General features: G+C 38.2%; 1 protein-coding gene across 1 annotated transcript in view; it reads left to right on the top strand.

Annotated features, from left to right (window-relative positions):
* LAMA2 (laminin subunit alpha 2) overlaps nucleotides 1-18,862 on the top strand; it is a 350,257-nt gene that overhangs the window by 58,866 nt on the left and 272,529 nt on the right. Inside the window, exons 11-12 of the mRNA XM_070931786.1 lie at nucleotides 3,953-4,093; nucleotides 8,781-8,954. Of these exons, the coding sequence (XP_070787887.1) occupies nucleotides 3,953-4,093; nucleotides 8,781-8,954 (315 nt within the window). The remainder of the gene's footprint in view (nucleotides 1-3,952; nucleotides 4,094-8,780; nucleotides 8,955-18,862) is intronic.

The following is an 18,862-nucleotide window of genomic DNA, read 5'->3' as shown; positions in this document are numbered from 1 at the left end:
CTTTGTTGTAAATACTTCTGGAGGTGCCATGGTATCAAAATGCCATGACACTGCCCAGCAATGGGTTTCACAAATTCTTACGACTGGTTCGCCCCACGCGCGCACGCTCACTTTGCTTGCACGCACGGTCTCCGTGCATGTGCCTGGTCTTCTGTGCATGCACTTTGCTCACGCATGTACCTTCCTCACATGTGCCCAGCCTCAAAAATGTGACTAAATAGGGCAGCATTACTCCGGGGTCGGTGGGCGGCCCAGCCGCAGTTGCCACTACCGGTTCACCTGGGCCCACCGGCAATCGTCGCTACCAGTTCGCTCGAACTGGTATGAACTGGCTGAATACCACCTCTGACACTGCCCCTTGAACTTCTTCCAATATGGACTTGATCTTTTAATTTGAAGTAACTACTTAGCAAGTTAGTCTTGTTAAAGCAGATTTCTTTTCCAAGTAATGGCTTTATGTAAAACAGGTAACACTACAGAGTTTATATAACATCATTGTTTTTCATTATTTCATTTGTTTATGGGCACCTAAATACTGATAGAAAAACTTGGAACAGAAAGAAACTCTTCCTAATAGCCTCCCCATCTCTGTCCTTAAGGCCTTGAAGAACTTCCTCTGAGCATTGGGCTAGTGAGATCCTGCAGCTCAGGAAATATGGATGCCACTATATGGGGGAGTGAATCTGGGACGCTTGGAATTGTTTTTCTCTGATGTTTTACTTATTAATTAATTTGTCATATTTACACAACTGCCCATCTCAGACATATGGCTTTGAGTGGCACACAGTGAACCATATTAAAACGTAGCATAATTTAATGACAAGCAAACAAACATATATCAATATTTTTTAAAAGAGTAGGAGACAGAATATTTGGTGTGGCAGATAGCCATTTCATCAACTCACCTTTTCTTTGAGATTCCCAAGCCTGTTGACACAGGTTGCTTTACTGTTGTTTTTCATGGCTATTTTTGTGAGCTGCCCAAGCTTATTATATATAAGTTTTCTCACCATATTATTTTCTTAAATAATAAATGAATACATAAATAATGTTTGATTAGCATCAGGGAGACCCAGGTTTATGTCTATATATTCTGTACAAATATTCACTTTCACCGTGTTGTTGACGGGATGAAATGAAAGGAAAACTTTTTGTAAGTTGCTTTGAGCTCTTGGAGAAAAGACAGGATATAGATGGGCAACGTTACCATGAGCACAAAACAATATGAATACGAATGTTCTCATATGGACCATGGTTAACTTAAACAACTAGAAAAACCACTTTAATGCATTTCTACCCAGTGGCTTTCTTGTATGCTAGAACTATGGTGTATTTTACAAATAGTGAAATAATTACAAAAGATAAAATCACATATTAGTTCAGATAGCAACAATTGCTGAATCTGGGTAGCTTGGAAATTTGACTAGATGGGGTGCTATTAGCTGTAGTTAGATATCTTTGTAATAAGGGCAATATAAAAAGAAGATAGGCAGGTGTTTTTGTACAAATAGGATGCTCATAATTTCCCCTTGAAATAAAAAATGTGGGTTAAAATTAATTTCAGGAAGTATACAATATATGCATATTTTCCAACATTGCAGCTGTTTGGAAGTTAAGATGCCCCAGAAGATATTCCAGGGTTTACTACTAGTGCTTCTACTGCTGATGATTCATTTTCCCTATCTGAGGTTAAAGAAAGGGAGTGCTCTGATTTCAGATGGGAGAATTAATTATGATGCTTTTTCGTAGCTCTCAAACCTTGTGCACAGAACTTTGTCATTAAGGGAATCCAGGGTTTCCCTCATTTCAGCCCTATTCCCCCAATGAGGTAGGACCTGACCCTGCTGGTTCTGAAAACCCTTGAAGATTTGGCTGTTCCCAAGCCACTTGGCCCAGGTTGATAGCAATAGCAATAGCACTTAGACTTATATACTGCTTTACAGTGCTTTACAGCCCTCTCTAAGCAGTTTACAGTCAGCATCGGCAGTGAAATCCAGCTGGATCTATCCGGCTCGTGTAATCCGGTAGGGCCGGCTGCAGAAGGCTCCGCTTGCCCACCGGGATGTCATCACGTCCCATTTTTGACCCTCTGCACATATTGCCCCCAACAATTTGGTCCTCATTTTACCCACCTCAGAAGGATGAAAGGCTGAGTCAACCTTGAGCATGATTTGAACTGCCAAATTGCAGGCAGTCAGCAGGTAGCAGAAGTAGCCTGCAGTACTGCACTAACCACTCTGCCACCGTGGCTCATTGGCGCCACTGTGGCTTACCGTGCCATAGACTGAAATGGATGCAGGTTTCCCTGTTTCTAGTGAGATTTCTTTTTTTAGGAGTCTCAATGTTATTTTCTTGTTATATATTCTGATTTTGTGGTTTTTCTCTATTCACCTCCCACAATTTCTTTGGTAGATGGGTGGCCCGATAAATAATTGAAATAAACAAATAAGCAAGGATGAGACAAGAGCTTTGAGGTCAAATGAATAGGGTTGTTCTGTCTCAGACTTATCCTCTTTCTTTATATTAAGCACAAATAAGCAGCATGAGAACAGGTCAACTTCACACAAATGAAACTAACTCAAGGAGGCTTCTACAATTATTTCTCATAATTACTGGTGAACCTTGTGTTTAGCCTTTACTTCCAACCCAGGAGTATTTTTTTATTTGTTTCTTGAAGTTGGCTGTGTCTATTTTAATTTAAAAGAAAGTGGTACTGTTCATTGATATCTCTTTTAATAAGGGATCTGTCAAAAGGATTAGAAAGTTATAATAATATATACCATCTGCCCTGATACCCCCCTTTCCTCTTTTTATTTAAAATTCTTTTTTTTTTCTCCTCAGTTGCTTTTCTTTTATGAGAAATTGTACAGTTCAGAAATTACTTTTAGGTTTGCTTCAGTACATTTATCCAGTTCTTTAGCTGGAAGGCAAGTGAATTATTTTTGATAGATGTGTATCAGTAGAGATTCACAATGCTGGCTGTAGCTGGAGAATCATGATTTCCATAAAAGGGTCAGCCTTCACTGGCCTGCAGTCAACTATATTTGGCATACCATACTGCAGCAATTATAATAATGTGCGCAGTATTTTTGATGAACATCTTTCTAAAATAATCCTTTCTTGGCTGAATTGGAGGGTAGAGTGACATTATGGCGTAAAAACCATGATCCAGATTGAGACCAGAGCAAGAAGGAGTTATAGCTCTTGGTAAATCCCTGTGCTTATTTTGCATTTTGAGGGTGGGGGGGTCTGCAGTAGCATCTAATGAGCTCTTTAAAGAAAAATATATTTTAACCCTTTGCATTTGATTTCAAGCAACATATATAAAAGCAGATTGCCATAGCGAAGCTAGACAGTAGAGTGGTGTGGTCCTGTTATCTTTTTTTTTCCTTTTTAAAAACATTTCCAGATTGTAGAACAAGGAATGTATTATTGGAAATGGCCTGCAATTGTTTTTAGCAGAAGTCAAATGAAAGCAGAGCCCACACATTTTTGAAAATGAAATAAATCAATGCAGCCGGATGATTCCTACACTGTGTTTACAGCTTTCCACTGTTTGGTGCCAAAGCTGAGAATTCTTAACACACCTGGAAAAACACTATGTTGTGGAATACTGCTGTAGTTGCTACAAGGGATTAGAATTGTGACTTTGTGCTTCACAATAAATTTAGCTCTATCCAAACCAAATATCCCTATGTTGGTCATAATGATGAATGTGGTGGTACTGGTCTCCTGTTGCACTTAAACCAATCAGAAAGTAGTTAGAAAATGGTGGCTGGACCACTATGTGTCCTCTGAGGTGAAATTTGGGAACTTTTATATGTTGTCTGTTGACAGAAATATATCATTAGATATATGCATATCGCATTAAACAAGCAAAAGCAAAGAAGAGGCAGCTAGATTTACTTCTCCTGCATGATAGAAAATCTAATATTCTCCTGTGAATTCCTAGGTCTATGTTGAAGGAAAGAACTGTGATCGCTGTAAAGCCGGCTTCTTTAACTTGCAGCAAGACAACCCCCAGGGCTGTGAAGCATGTTTCTGTTCAGGAATAACAAATGACTGTACAAATTCTCACTGGACTTACAGCACGGTAAGGAAAAGCAGAGAAATGCATACATCCAACAAGCATATCTTTTGCTTTAAATACAATCTTAACATGAAACTCACTCTGTGGACTTTTTCTTTAACTTGCATATTTTCCCTCCTCAGAATAAACAACATGATTCTTCCTAGATGAAAGCCAAATTTTCTAAATTTTCACACTGGAGAGGTATTCCATTATCCATGCCAGAGTGAAGAATGCAAACAAAACAATTTCCTCAGGGAAATTTAGTTTTTGGCTGTAAAAATATATGAAAGAAATGGAAATTATATGATTTTTCAAACATAGACTGATAAAATATATACGGATTGATCTGTATTCTGCTTCTACAATTGAACTTCCATCTTGTTCTGGAAAATTCCTTAATCCTCCAGATCTAATCTGGTGATGCACAGGATGCTGTGGGAGCAAAAAACATCTGTAGTTAATTTTACAGTTCATAGATGGATAATTCACAGCCTAGTCGCCTACAGTTGTGACTCAGACACAAACTATACACACTGGGAATCCCTTGTCTGCTTTTCCTTGCTTCCTAGTTTATCCCCCACCATCAGGAGTGTGAGGAAAATATCTGAGATCACCAATAGGCCCCCTAATTATACTTACATGCCCAGGGCAAGGATGTTTTTGAGATTGCTAAATTGATGTATCCATGGATGAGTAATGTTTTTTGACATTTATGGTAGCAGGAATGAATATGCATACAAGTGAAGGTGAAGGTGAACAGAATTTATGTTTACCTGCTGGTGCATTTGTAAATATGCTTTCAGACCCTAATACCTGTCCATTGCCTCACTGACACTAAAATGCGAAAGGAATAACCACTCTTAATCTTGATATTGGATTCATAATTTACCTGCTCAATATTTAACTGTGAGATTTGCCAATAACCTCTGCATATTTCACTGGAATAATAATGAGATGAATTATTTTTTTTTAAAAAAGTATTAAGAAGTCTTCTAGAAGGAAAGTTTTACTGAATGTAACAGTCCAAAAAGATGTGGAACTTCAAAAGATTCAGGATTGTAGTGGGAGGTGATGGAAATCTGTCACATCTACCAGCAGCCGCTCCAAAACCAGCTCTGTATAGTATCTGATTAGCATTCACATCAGCCAAAAAAATTAATAATAATAATATTAATTTAATAATAATAATCTTGGGCACATTGGCCAAATATAATAATCTTGGGCGCATTGGCTCAGCGGTTAAAGACAGTTGTCAACTGGAGAGCTTACAGCCCGGGTTCAATATCTGAGCTCCGCGCAACAAAGTGAGCTCCCGTTACTTGCCCAGTTCCTGCCCTCCTAGCAGTTCAAAAGCAAGTAGTTTAATAGGTACCACTTTGATAGAAAGGTAACAGGGTTCTGTGCACCTTTGGCATATAGCCATTCTGGTCACATGATCATGGAAAATGTCTTGGGCTCTCTCAGCCAAGAAACGGAGATGAGCACTGTGCCCTAGAATTGACTATGACTGGACAAGGAAACCTTTACCTTTACCTTTTTACTCCTATGCAATCTAGACCAGGAGTAAGTAGATTTCTTTTTTCATCTGAATTATATTTGCTGGAAAGAGCACTGCCAGGTAGGTGTTGAATCCTTACCTGAAGAAAATAATACAAATAAATGCTCCCTTTCATTGGCAGATCTCATCCTTTCAACATATAGTCAGGAAAATATCAATTTGGCTACAGTTTATCTGGATACATGAGAATAGGCAAGGAAGTAGTGAACCTTTCTGCATACAGTCTTTAGTAACACTGAGGTATGGATGTTATAGGATGGTAGATCATCACAAAGGATACTTTAAACCTGATCTACCTATCACAAAGGATACTTTAAACCTGATCTACCTATCAGAATATATGACATTTTGCATAACTGACAATTAAGTAACAACTGAAAACAGTTAGAATTAGAATTAGAAAGAAATGAGCAAGTCAAGCAGGTTATTCAAGAAAGGTGAATCCCAGGACTATTGCTAAGGCTGAGAGTTAACATCTGAACATGACTTGGTTAACATTCTTATTTTATTCATAAATAAAGCATTGGTGTTCTTCCAATGTAACAACTTCTAACCAAAACAAGACTGCATTACAGGTAGTCTTCAACACAGAAGATTTCATACAGTGACTCTTCAAAGTTACACTGAAAAAAGTGACTTATGACCATTTTTCACACAATCATAGCATTCCCATGGTCCTCCTGCGATCAAAATTCAGACGCTTGGCAACTGACCATATTTATGATGGTTGCAGTTCTGGGGTCATGTAATCACCATTTGCGACCTTCTGACATGCAAAGTTAATAGGAAAGCCATAGTCACTAAACAAACGTGTTACTAAATTAACAACAGCAGTGATTCACTTAACAACGGTGGCAAGAAAAGTTGCAAAATGAAGCAAAATTCACTTAACCAAAGTCTCACTTAGCAACAGCAATTTTGGGCTCAATTACGGTCGTAAATTGAGGATTACCTTTTAAGTGTATTAAATGTAGCAGATTATCATAATATAAGCAAGGAAATGATACTGGGAAATGATACAAGGAAATAATACTGCTTAAAAGCTTTCCAAAATACCAGTAATGTAACATATTTCTTCTTATTACTTATACTGTCTCTGACCACTTAATTAAGTCCAGTACTAGCACTCTTCTGGGCTTAAGTCCCTTATAGGCTTATAAGTAATATTTCACCATGATATTGCAAGCAATTTGTAAATTCAGACAATAAATAATTTGGATCAATTTGCTTATCCTCAAGCATTTCATTAATTAAGAGTGCTCTGAATTGATCTTGGAAAAAATGTTTGACTTAGATATGTTTTATCTTTGTTTACTGTATCAACCTCTTTTAACAATCCCATAATCCCTTGCGGGGTGAAGACTGGGCAACTGAATGGAGCTGAGTGTTTACTGGCCGGATTCCTTTCCTGTCGCCAATGCGGAGTTTTATTCAGCAGATATATTCTCAGAGTGCCATAGAGAGAAATATCTGCCTCTACCTAAGATCAAACTCACAGCCTCCTGACTGTGAGGCCACTGCACTGCTCATCTTTGTTTACTGTATACGCGTACAAAATGAATGTCCCAAAGTTGCTTTTTCAAGAGGCAACTGGACTTTTTTTTTGGGGGGGGGGGTTCTGAAATGTTCTGAAAACATTTCACTTCTCATCCAAGAAGCTTCTTCAGTTCTAGCTGATTTTCCTTTTTGTGAGAAGCCAGCCTCTTTCCAATTAGAAATGCTGTCAGTGTAAAGATACAGATCCACTGACACCTGTTTTTTGCTTTTCAGTTCTGTCTTAATCAGTTATAGAAGTTGGGGAAGTGAGCTATGAATTCAATCAGCCCCTCATCTTCCCAATGTCAACCAAGGAGTGAGCAGGAAAAATACAGGACAAAAAATTTAAGACTAAAAAAATTTCCTGTAATTCTGAAACAGGTTTTTATTGTTGGAGAAGAGTTGTAAGAATTTTAGTAGTTGCCTTCAAGAAAAGTCTTGTCATATGACATATGTTGAGTTTTAATACCCTGATCTTGGTGTATCATTATCTTCTCTCATTTCCAGTTACAGGGTGATTTCATTATTCTTTCTTTCCTTGCTCGCACAGAAAGCCAAGTTTCCATTCCTATCCTTAACCCTGTCTGGTTTTGATAGAGGTTCTTGTTACAGATTCTTGCTAAAATAATTGTAAATCCTTATTCTGTAGCAAGTATTAATAGGATTTCCGTTTTCCTGTTCCGTGTATGATTATGGTCTTATTCTTGTTACATAGAGTTTGGCTAATTTTGCCATAAAGAAATGCATCTAATATGAACATTCTTTTCAATGCCTTCAATGCAACTTTAATCTCATTACAAGTGTGGAATTTATAAAATTATAATCAGTCAAAATGTCTCTTTTCCTGTTCTCCTTTTTAATTTCTCAGCTTCCTTAAATATGAAGAGAAAACCCCAGTGAGCCATTGAAAGTCATAAGAATGAAACATTCTAAACCCAAACATTTATTTAGGTTACCAAATTTAAGTCAACCATGGATTTTTAAAATATATAGTATGACCTTATCTTATATTTTCAAACAGCTTTTCTCCATACTTCATTGATGTGTATTCCAGAAGATGGGTTCCTTTAATACTACAAACTAAAACTTGTGTTCCTCTTGATTTGGGAAATTAGTTAATTATTTTGACATAATTTGCTCAAGGAGAAGTATATTAAACCCTATTCTCAATATTAAATGAGAAACTATTAAGGGCCAGTTTTGTGTAGAGATTAAAGTGCTGGACTAGATATCTGTTCTGATGAGTTCTAGTCTTCTCTAAGCATGAACTTTGATTGGTCCATTTTAGTCCATTCTCTTTCAGTCCATCCCACTGAAGGTTGTTGCAAGGAGATGGGAGGATTTTGTACACTGCCTTGAATTGTGGAAAATAAAAGTGGGATATTATTGTTAATATTAATATGAAAGCAAACAAAAGGCAAGAAGCAAAGGGTTTGAGGGTGAAGGTTCGTTCTCTGAGCTTGTCAGTTTTGTTTCCGAACGTTTCGTTATCAGGTTAGGTAACATCTTCATCAGAGTTTAGGGGATGGAGTTTTAACAGAGTTTTAAAAAGTGGTTTTTAAAAAAATGAAGGAAGTTGTGGATGTCAACTAGTATTTTTCTTTGTTATCATAGATTATGGACATGAATGGCTGGCATTTGACTGATGAATGGGGTCTTGCTAGAATTACTCCTCAGCAGGACAGTTTTGATGGACCTCAGCAACTGAGCATCAGTAACACAGTTGCAAGAACTGTTCTGCAGCCTATTTATTACTGGAGTGCACCCAGTCCTTATTTGGGCAACAAAGTAAGTATTGATCTTTGCCTGGGAGCTAATTTGATGTATCAGTAATGAATATATATATATATATATATATATATATATATATATATATATATATATATATATATTAAAAGTTCTCATTGCAACATAAATGTTTGGCCAGTGAAACTGTTAGCTAAAAGGAACTAATGGGCATTTAGAGAATCCATGCGAAAAATGAGGCAAAGGGTAAGTAGACTAAAGCAAAGTATTTCTGCATTAAGAGCCTCCTGGCAGTTTCTAGTTGCAGATATTAGAAAAGCTCACATAATTTGCAATACTATTTCTGTGATGAAATGGCTGGGGGTCTGTTTTATATGGATGTGTATTTCTTTCAAGTAATGTTATCTCCCTTCCTGCACCTTCACATTTCATTTGTTCTTTCTCAACTTAGCTTGCACAGATGCTGCTAGCAGGTCAGATATTAGAAAATATGCAATGATTGATGGAAAACATCAGTGCAAGGTGTTCTTGTCCTAGAATCAAAAGATGATGTGTGGGTAAAAGATACATAGTCTTTGCTATATTGTTTAAATCCACACAGTTACCCAAGAGTCGACCCATTGCTTGTGGCTTTGGGATAGTTGTTTTATAGTTGTTTATAGTTGTTTCAGGTGGGATAGGAAGGTACATCCTGTGATCAGCCTACTTTATGTGGTCCCAAGCTAACTTCAAGAACTCTGTGTACTCCTGGTGAAAGAGAGAAAAGACTGTCAGAAAGAGAAGAAAGAGGTTTGCAGAGAGCAGAAGCATTTATCCATTCTCATCTCCCCATTGTTGTTTCCACTAATGCACGGGTGTCAAAGTTGCCATGTCAAAGTTGCCGTGTCACATTGCCGTCATGTGACGTATCGTGTTTTTTCCTTCACAGAGCTGAGGTGGGTGTGGCCTGCGTGTGCCACATCCGGCCTGCAGGCCACCAGTTTGACACCCCTACCAATGCATCATGTCTCACTAGATCAGTATCAGAAGAATATCATAATTTCTCCCTCTCTCTGTCTCATTCATACCCTTATACTAGTTCTTATTGATTCTTAAATATTTCTTAATTCTTATTCTTTGCATTATTAAAGCAGAGTAAAATATACTTGAGACATACAAACATAAGTCCTAGGATTCCCACTTTATTGATAATTAGGCCAATCATTTTTGTTTGATTACTGTTCTTAACTAAGAGAGTAATAATTCAAAAAAACGTGTTCCCTCCTAAGAATCAAAGATTATAGAAAAGCCATGGTAATCTTTTATAATTGTCAGGAAGAATAGAAAACCTCTGAAATATTTTATGTTTGGACAATATATATATATTTGGACAATATGGAAATTTCAGAATGAGAATGGCAAACATATCTTTGGCTTTCTACTCTTAGGGAGCTTGGAACATAAGCAACATGAACCATTAACACTCTAATTCTAAAGCATGTAGCTGAAAGAAGGGTTTGGGTATGACTGGATTATCTTTTCTAAAATTAGCTCAATTGTCTTTCATTTGAATGCTGCATTAACCCTTTGATTGGAACAGTGATAAATAAATCAGACTTTGGGCTGATCTGCATGACCAGCCTGTCCATACCATCCATTCTGCATAATGAGGTTGCACCATTCCTTAACGCAGAATTGCCTAATATTGTTATTTGTTTTGTTTATTTATACCCCTGTATTATTTTTACAAATAATTCAAGGTGGTGAGCATCTCTAACACACCTTCCTCCTCCTATTTTCCCCACAACAAAAATCCTGGGAAGTGAGTTGAACTGAGAGAGAGAGAGTGATTGGCCAAAGGTCACTCAGCGGGTTTTCTTGGCTAAGGCGAGAATTGAACTTACACTCTATTTCTTTCTAGCCTTGTGGCTTAGCCACTAGAACAAACTAGACATTATCCTCTGTTTGCCCCCAGCCCATTAAGAAGTAAACTTTCATCTCTTTGCTTCTGCTATGTGTCAGAAGTAGTGTTTTCCAGCTATTCCAAACCAAGCTATGCTGTTGGATTTGCTTGCTGCTTTCATTTCATTTTAAGTAAGCACTTTCACTACTGTGCACAGTGGCAGGAACATCTCCCCTCTAGTCACTGTTGCTTTCTGCTCTTCGTGGCTATTTTTTAATAAGTTCACTAATGGAATAATGAAAAACTGCCCCCTCCCCCCCTCCTTTTTACATGTATGTGTGTCTAAGCAGAACATCAGATACTTGTCATGGCAAAGCAGAGAAAACTGTGGAAATCTAGAAAAGGATTTCTTAATCGAACTTCCTGTCCAACTGGTTTATGCACAAGAGTCAAGCAGTTTAAAGCCGCAGTGTGGAAAAGCCCCCTATTAGTCATTAAAAAACAAAATTTGGGATTAAATCAAAGCCATTCTTGATGCCTTTCCATGATATATCTCTCACCACCAGGAAGCGCGGGAGGACCCCTTGGAGGGTAGAGCCGAGGATTTTGTTCAATATCTGTATGACAAAATCACTCAGATTCGGGAAGATCTGGACTCCGACTGGGTAGTCTCAGGAGGAGGGACAGGGGCAGGTCTTGAGACTGTTATCTGGGATGAGTTTGATCCTGTGACCCCTGAGGATGTGGACAGGATTCTGGGTAGACTGAACGCGACCACTTGTTTATTGGACCCGTGTCCCTCCTGGTTAGTGCTGGCTTCTCGGGAGGTGACACGAGGCTGGTTCCAGGGGATTATAAATGCTTCGTTGGGTGAGGGTGTCTTTCCTGCCGCCTTGAAAGAGGCGGTGGTGAGGCCTCTCCTCAAGAAGCCATCCCTGGACCCGGCAATGTTGATAAATTATTGTCCGGTCTCCAACCTTCGTTTTGTGGCGAAGGTTGTTGAGAGTGTGGTCGCGAAACAGTTTTCCCAGCACCTGGATGAAACAACGTATCTGGATCCGTTCCAGTCGGGCTTCAGGCCCGGGTACAGCACGGAAACGGCATTGGTCGCGTTGGTTGATGATCTCTGGAGGGCTCGGGACAGGGGGTGCTCCTCTGTCCTGGTCCTGTTAGATCTCTCAGCGGCTTTTGATACCATCGACCATGGTATCATGCTGCACCGGTTGGAAGAGTTAGGGGTGGGAGGCACTGTGTTGCAGTGGTTCTCCTCCTTTCTCTCTGACCGGTCGCAGTCTGTGTTGACAGGGGGACAGAGGTCGACCCCGAGGCCCCTCATATGTGGGGTGCCGCAAGGGTCGGTCCTCTCGCCTCTCCTGTTTAACATTTATGTGAAGCCGCTGGGCGAGATCATCCGTGGTTTCGGGGTGGAGTACCATCAGTACGCTGACGACACCCAGCTGTACATCTCCACCCCGGATCACCCCAACGATGCCCTTGAAGTGATGTCCCGGTGCCTGGAGGCCGTACGGATCTGGATGGGGAGAAACAGGCTCAGGCTCAACCCATCCAAGACCGAGTGGCTGTGGTTTCCGACGTCCCGATATAGTCAGTTGACGCCATCTCTGACTATTGGGGGCGAATCACTGGCCCCCATGGAGAGGGCTCGCAACTTGGGTGTCCTCCTGGATTCACGGCTGTCTTTAGAAGAGCACTTGACGGCCGTGACCGGGAGGATTTTCTATCAGGTTCGCCTGATTCGCCAGTTGCGTCCCTTTCTGGATCGGGACTCGTTACGCACAGTCACTCATGCCCTCGTCACCTCCCGCCTGGACTATTGTAATGCTCTCTACATGGGGCTCCCCTTGAGGAGCACCCGGAGGCTCCAACTGGCGCAGTGTGCGGCCGCGCGGGTGGTAATGGGAGCGTCATGGCGCTCCCATGTGACACCTCTCCTGCGCGAGCTGCACTGGCTCCCGGTGGTCTTCCGGGTGCGCTTCAAGGTTTTGGTTACCACCTTTAAAGCACTCCATGGCTTAGGACCTGGTTATTTAGGGACCGCCTACTACCACCAATAGCCTCCCACCGGCCAGTACGCTCTCATAGAGAGGGACTCCTCCGGGTGCCGTCAGCCAAATAATGTCGGCTGGCGACCCCTAGGGGGAGAGCCTTCTCTGTGGGGGCACCTACCGTCTGGAATGAGCTCCCCCCAGAGATACGGAGGATCCCGGATCTGCGCACCTTCCGCCGCGCTGTGAAAACTCTTTTATTCCATCAAGCAGGCTTGGCCTAATCTCCTCCCTCTTTTAATATATAAATTTTAAATCTGTTTCTTAAATTATTGGGGTGTTTTAATTTGTCTGGGCCAAAAAATGATTTAATTCGATTTTAACTGGTTTTTTAAATTTTTGTATTTATGTATCTTATTGCTTGGCTGTTCACCGCCCTGAGTCCTTCGGGAGTAGGGCGGTATACAAATCAAATAAAACAAACATTAAAACAAACAAACAAACCACCAATATGTTGTCTATTTTGTGATAATGTCCTGAAATGAATATCTTGCTCTGATTTCCTTTGGGTATATTGGTGTCCTTCTTGAAGCATAGAATTAGATTAGGTCATATAGAATGGAGGCTGTTTTATTAATATTGTCCATAACTGTTTACTCATAAAAGTTAAACCTCAGTTGAGATTTTCCCTCTGTTCTCTTGTTCATGGTGGAATTTATTTAAATCTCTAGGAACATTTCCCAAAGTAGTTATCTCAAGAGTTTTCTCCTTTAATCTTTTCTTCTTGGTTAAAAGATTGGTTAAAAACCAGAAGGACAAATGGTAAGTAAGGGTTCAATTGCATCTTTTTCAAAGAATATGGACATTTTGTTCAGGGCAATAGATTTCAACGAAATTCAAGTACATTCAACAGCAGCCTTAAGGAGGGTTTTGGTTCTTCACTCCAAGTAGGATTGAACATTTCTTGTGCTTCTGGTTGATATTTTTGACATAATTTCTCTTTCCGACGTTACTCAAGGAAAGAAAATAAGAGAAACAATGCCTGTTATTCAACTGAGCATGCTCAGCATGTATTTCATTTGTAATTTGGAAGGACTTTAGTTGCTGTCAAGAGAGCTTCTATATGAATGAAACAATTTGCTTTAATAACTGAATCATATCAATTTTTGATACCACAGTACTACTGAAAACGTGCACAAATTACTGTAGAACATCTTAATTGTCATGTTACATCATGTGAATTATAGCCATGATGACACACACTTAGAGGAGTTAATTAAGCACCTTGCTGTGTAAATAGAATATTGCAGGTCATTAGTGGTAAATTCAATAAAGCATTGTTCTAAATAGCTAAAACTGGATTATATCAGTTTTTCTATATTATATTTGCTTACAGTATTACAAATACAATAATTCTTCTGAATGTGGTTTTCTGGCATTAATTGCCTAGAATATAATTTATACCAGCTTTCTTGAATATTGTGCCCTCAAAATGTACTGTACCTGATGTACTAAGTCACCTACTGATTTAGTCCCCCAGAAAGTCCTCCCTGCTATTTCAGTATATATTCTATTTGTAGAGTGTTATTTTTGTTGTGTTCAAAATTGTTTGTTTAGAACATTCATCTTCCATTTTTCAAATTATTCTCAAGACCACTTAGAACTGAACATAAAAGATCCCCGCTATTGGATTTGCACAATGTCCCTAATAAAGAATAAACCTAAAGCTTTTCTTCACTTAATCTGCTATGCTTTGCCATCCATAAGACTAGGAATCAGAGAACATGACTGGAAGAAAAATGAAAGGACAAGAATCCTGAAATAGAAGTACACTGGTGGGGGAAAAAAACCCTTATTTTCTAACACTTTCTGAGGACTTAAATTTATTTTATTTATCTACCTGCAGGCAGTTAAATAAGAACACTGCATATCTCTTGGGCATGGTATGTACTCCACTTGGTAGGATTCAATAGTACAAATAAAACCTTCTAACAGAAGCAGAAACAAATAACCTAGAAGCCCTTGGTTCTCTCTACTGAAGTAGCACTGAGACAAATATGTGTTGTAAGGAGTAATAAGATGCTTATAATTATGTGTGTATATTTGATGTGTAAAAGATCAGCTAGTTAGAGAAAAGTTTTGCTTTGTGAAGATTTGCATGGATAAAACCCGACCAACCCTTGATCTCATAGAAGCTGAGTTGCTTCATAGCTTCAAGGAGAGTATCCAGCCACATTAAATGATTTGCCCAGGTGGAGGACATTGATCTGTACAATTATGGAGGAACCCACATTTTCCTAGCAATTTGGTTATTAACAGACCTTGTAGTTTAACTGTACGTGACACAGGTATGTCTTTGAGCAGGTCAGTGGGATCCCCTTTCAACTTGAAGATGTAGCTGTTTGTGATACATCTTTGAGGAAGTCAGTGGGTCTTCACCTTCAGTTTGAAGTTATCTCTTGCTGAATTATATCTATTAGTAACCATATAAAAAGAAGCAAACAATTCCAGTTTATTTCCTAATTAATGGCAGCTAGGATCTTGATTGCCATAAAGAAACTTTTCTTACAAGTACAAAACGGAGTCCTGAAAAGTTTGCCTTTGCTGAAATGGCTAAGAATCTTGACATTTTATGCATTCTAACCATGAGGAAAGCATCTTCTAACCCCATTTTCTTTCACTTCCCCTAAAGAAGATTCTCTCAGAGAGAGCACTTATTGGATTAAAAAGAAGCAAAGCAAACTTCTCAAATCAGAAGTAGAATATTCTATTATTATCAAATGTTAAGTATCTCTAACAGTGGAAAATTTAAACAGAGTTAAAGATGCCATTCAGAAATACATCCAAATGTCTTAAGTGTTTGTTCAGCATGAGAAATATGTATGTCTGAATGTAAATGTATAAGTATTTGCAGTTGGACCTTTTCTATACACACATGCATGTGCACGTACACATACACATACACACACACACTGTAAATATAGTCAGTAGGGTAAAACAGTTGTCTATGTTTATTCTTGCTTATGGTGTGCCTATGCTACTGTTGCTCCTGTCAATCCAGAGTTATGAGGTAATGGTCTATGAATCAGGAAAACTACTGAAGTGTGTATTTGGCCTTCAGTTTAAGAGATGGATGCCTTATCATCATAATAAGCTATTACCATTGATGGGTTACAATTCATTGAGAACACAGTCAGCCTTAATTGGCTCAATTCTGTCAGTTTTCAGTTTTCCTCAAGAAAATGGGTGATGCTTTGCAGATAATAGTCAGTTGCCCAACAAATAGCACATTTAAAAATTCACCACATTTCAGTCTATGTAGGGATAGAAAAAGGGATTTAGCCCCAGAATTGTATGCTTCACAAGAATGATATTTTCCCTGCACTCTTACTTCGTTATTGTCTCTTGAGGTTCAGAGGAAATTATTTTTTTAAGGAACTTGATAAAACTTCCAGCAAATCACTGTATTTTAAAGATCTCTTTTTCATGTATGCTTCCTTTCTAAAGAAGTTTGTCATTAGCTTGAAGGTCTTTTCCCCACCCTTTCCTTGAAGAGCCAAGCATTTGGCACTAATGAAAGTTAATGAAATTCTTATTATAAAATGCAGCCTAGATTATGTTCTAGGGATTAATGAAGCTATGTTGACTTATTGAGATATCTTTAGCTAGAAACTTTTGCAAGAATAAAGCTCTTCAAGAAATAATAGCACTCTTGTTAGATTTCAGGCAATCATCTCAAATACTGAATTATTCTGTTAATTGGCTAATGTTCATTCTTGCTTTTTAATTATTTTCAAAATAATTTGATTCTAAATTCTGATTTCCAGTTGCTATGATATTAATTTTCTGGATTGTGATATTCAGCAAATTCCTTTCCATAAATGTTTATATTCTAAAAAAAAACATTACAAGAATCCATAAAATATCTTTTTTTTGTTTTGTTTCTGTACTATAGAAATAGCATATCAACTATTATGGAAGGCATAAGTTATCTATTTATTTATGAAATATACTATATCTATTGACTCCGTCCAGGTAAACTTGCAGAAATGTACAGAATAAAAAAATAATTAATAAAATAATGAGACAATACAGAATATAATAAAATAAGGGTCTTGACACCTTCCCACCCAAAGGCCTCTCAGAAAGTCCACTTAAGAGAGAGGAACTTGTCTACTTAAATTTTCACAGCATTTTTACCCTAATATTTAAATTGCAAGTGTGTAATTTTTGATGTGCAACACTGGCATTGGTGGGCTGCAAAACACTTTGGATGTTAAAAGATGTCAGTTTGACACCATTTTTAGAAGATCACACAGAATTCCTCTTCAGCCATGGCAACCTGCAAATACTAAGGACTTCTAATATGATTTGGAGCAAGCTCTCAGCTGACCTATCAACTCAGTAGTCTTGTGCTAATTAGACAACTGAACACAAACTCCAACCACACATGATCAATTAGGGAACCTGACAGCACTCATTTCTGAAGTTTTTTTCTAAGCTGAAGAAAAGGAATCTGAGAGGTTTTCACTTCCTTGTATTTTTTTCTGTAGATTAAAAAATAAAATAAAAATTGTGGTGGCTCAATAACCTGTCAGTACCAGAACTGATGGAGTTGAAGGGTTTTTCCTATTCCTTTCTGCTTTTCATTCATCTTTTGTTTTGCTTGTAGGAAAGAACATGACTGATGGGAGCAGTTTCTTTAGCTCCAAATACTTTTATGAAACTAAAACTACTGTCCTCTTATCCTTTCTCTGGTTACAATGGTTGCCCATCTTTGATTCAATTAAGCAACTTATATTAATAGAGTCATTCTTTTAATTCAGTGCAGGCTGATTCAAACCCTTTTCATCTAAATCAGCTAAGGTTAGTTGGCACTAGACTTCAATAAATGGTTTGCCATTGAATGCAAACCCTATTGCATTTTCATTGTTATGTCCCCAAATCTCTTAGTAGAATTCTTACTAATGTAGGATTCTTTGATTATCTTCGCTTCCTTTCCCTTGTCTTCTTTTCTTTTGAAATGTCTGTTTCAAATAATAATATTTGTAATGATTTCCTGGTATTATTTGAAAAGAGGTAAACAAGTATAAGCAGGGAAAAATTATATAAAAAACTATTATTTCTTAAAATAAGATTAGGCTATTGCTTTTCTCCAAAACATTTCCACAGGATTCTACATTTATCATCCTGTCTATTTTTATATCAGACATATATGAGAGTATTTTCTGAGAACATTTTTTTTTAAGGTAACTGTCTTTCATGACATTTCATACATGTTGTGAAATGTTGCAGACTCAATGCTTAGAATTGTAGTTCTGAGCTTTATAGTTGCCGCCTCCGAGGTCAGCAGAATGGATAGAAATTACATAAAATAATAAAGGCAAAACTGATACATGATTAGAGGGAAGTAAATAGAAGAAAAAAGAAATCCACTTAGAAAAATAAATAAATAATAAATAAATAAATAAATAATTTTATTTCTATACCGCCCTTCTCCCGAAGGACTCAGGGCGGTGTACAGCCTATTAAAAAACACAAAGACAAACATCAGTTAAAAATTAAAATTATTACATAATTTGGCTGAAATTTAAAACCCCAAAAATTTAAAACCCAATTTAAAAATCATTAAATTGATAGCCCGGCTTGGCAGAACAGCAGGGCACAGAAATACACAGCGGTAATAGCAACAGGCACACAGAGAGAAAGAGAGAGAGAGTAGAAAATCCCATTTTATTTATTTATTATTTATTTATTGGTTCAATTTATATGCCGCCCTTCTCCAGAGACTCAGGGCGGCTTACAATGCGTTAAGCAGTACCCTTCATACTTTTGTATATACCTGTTTAGTAGAGCTTTCGCCTCCCCCCCCCCCCGCGGTGTTCTTTTTCATACAAAGTCAGCTTATTGCAGTAAGCTTATTTTCACTTACTGTTAAGTGTTCTTGGATGTAGCGTATTTAAATACCTCTGAATTTGTTTCAAATACAATACTTCTGCACACCATATTCATAATTGCATCTTCATGAGTGGAAAGAGGGTAGGGAGGGCATATCTTTCTTC

Source organism: Pituophis catenifer, unplaced genomic scaffold (assembly GCF_029215685.1).
Source record: "Pituophis catenifer annectens isolate HBS135680 unplaced genomic scaffold, rPitCat1.0.hap2 SCAF_1, whole genome shotgun sequence".
NCBI lineage: Eukaryota > Metazoa > Chordata > Lepidosauria > Squamata > Colubridae > Pituophis > Pituophis catenifer.
Note: the sequence above shows the minus strand (reverse complement) of the source record. Positions and strands in the feature narration are given on the sequence as shown.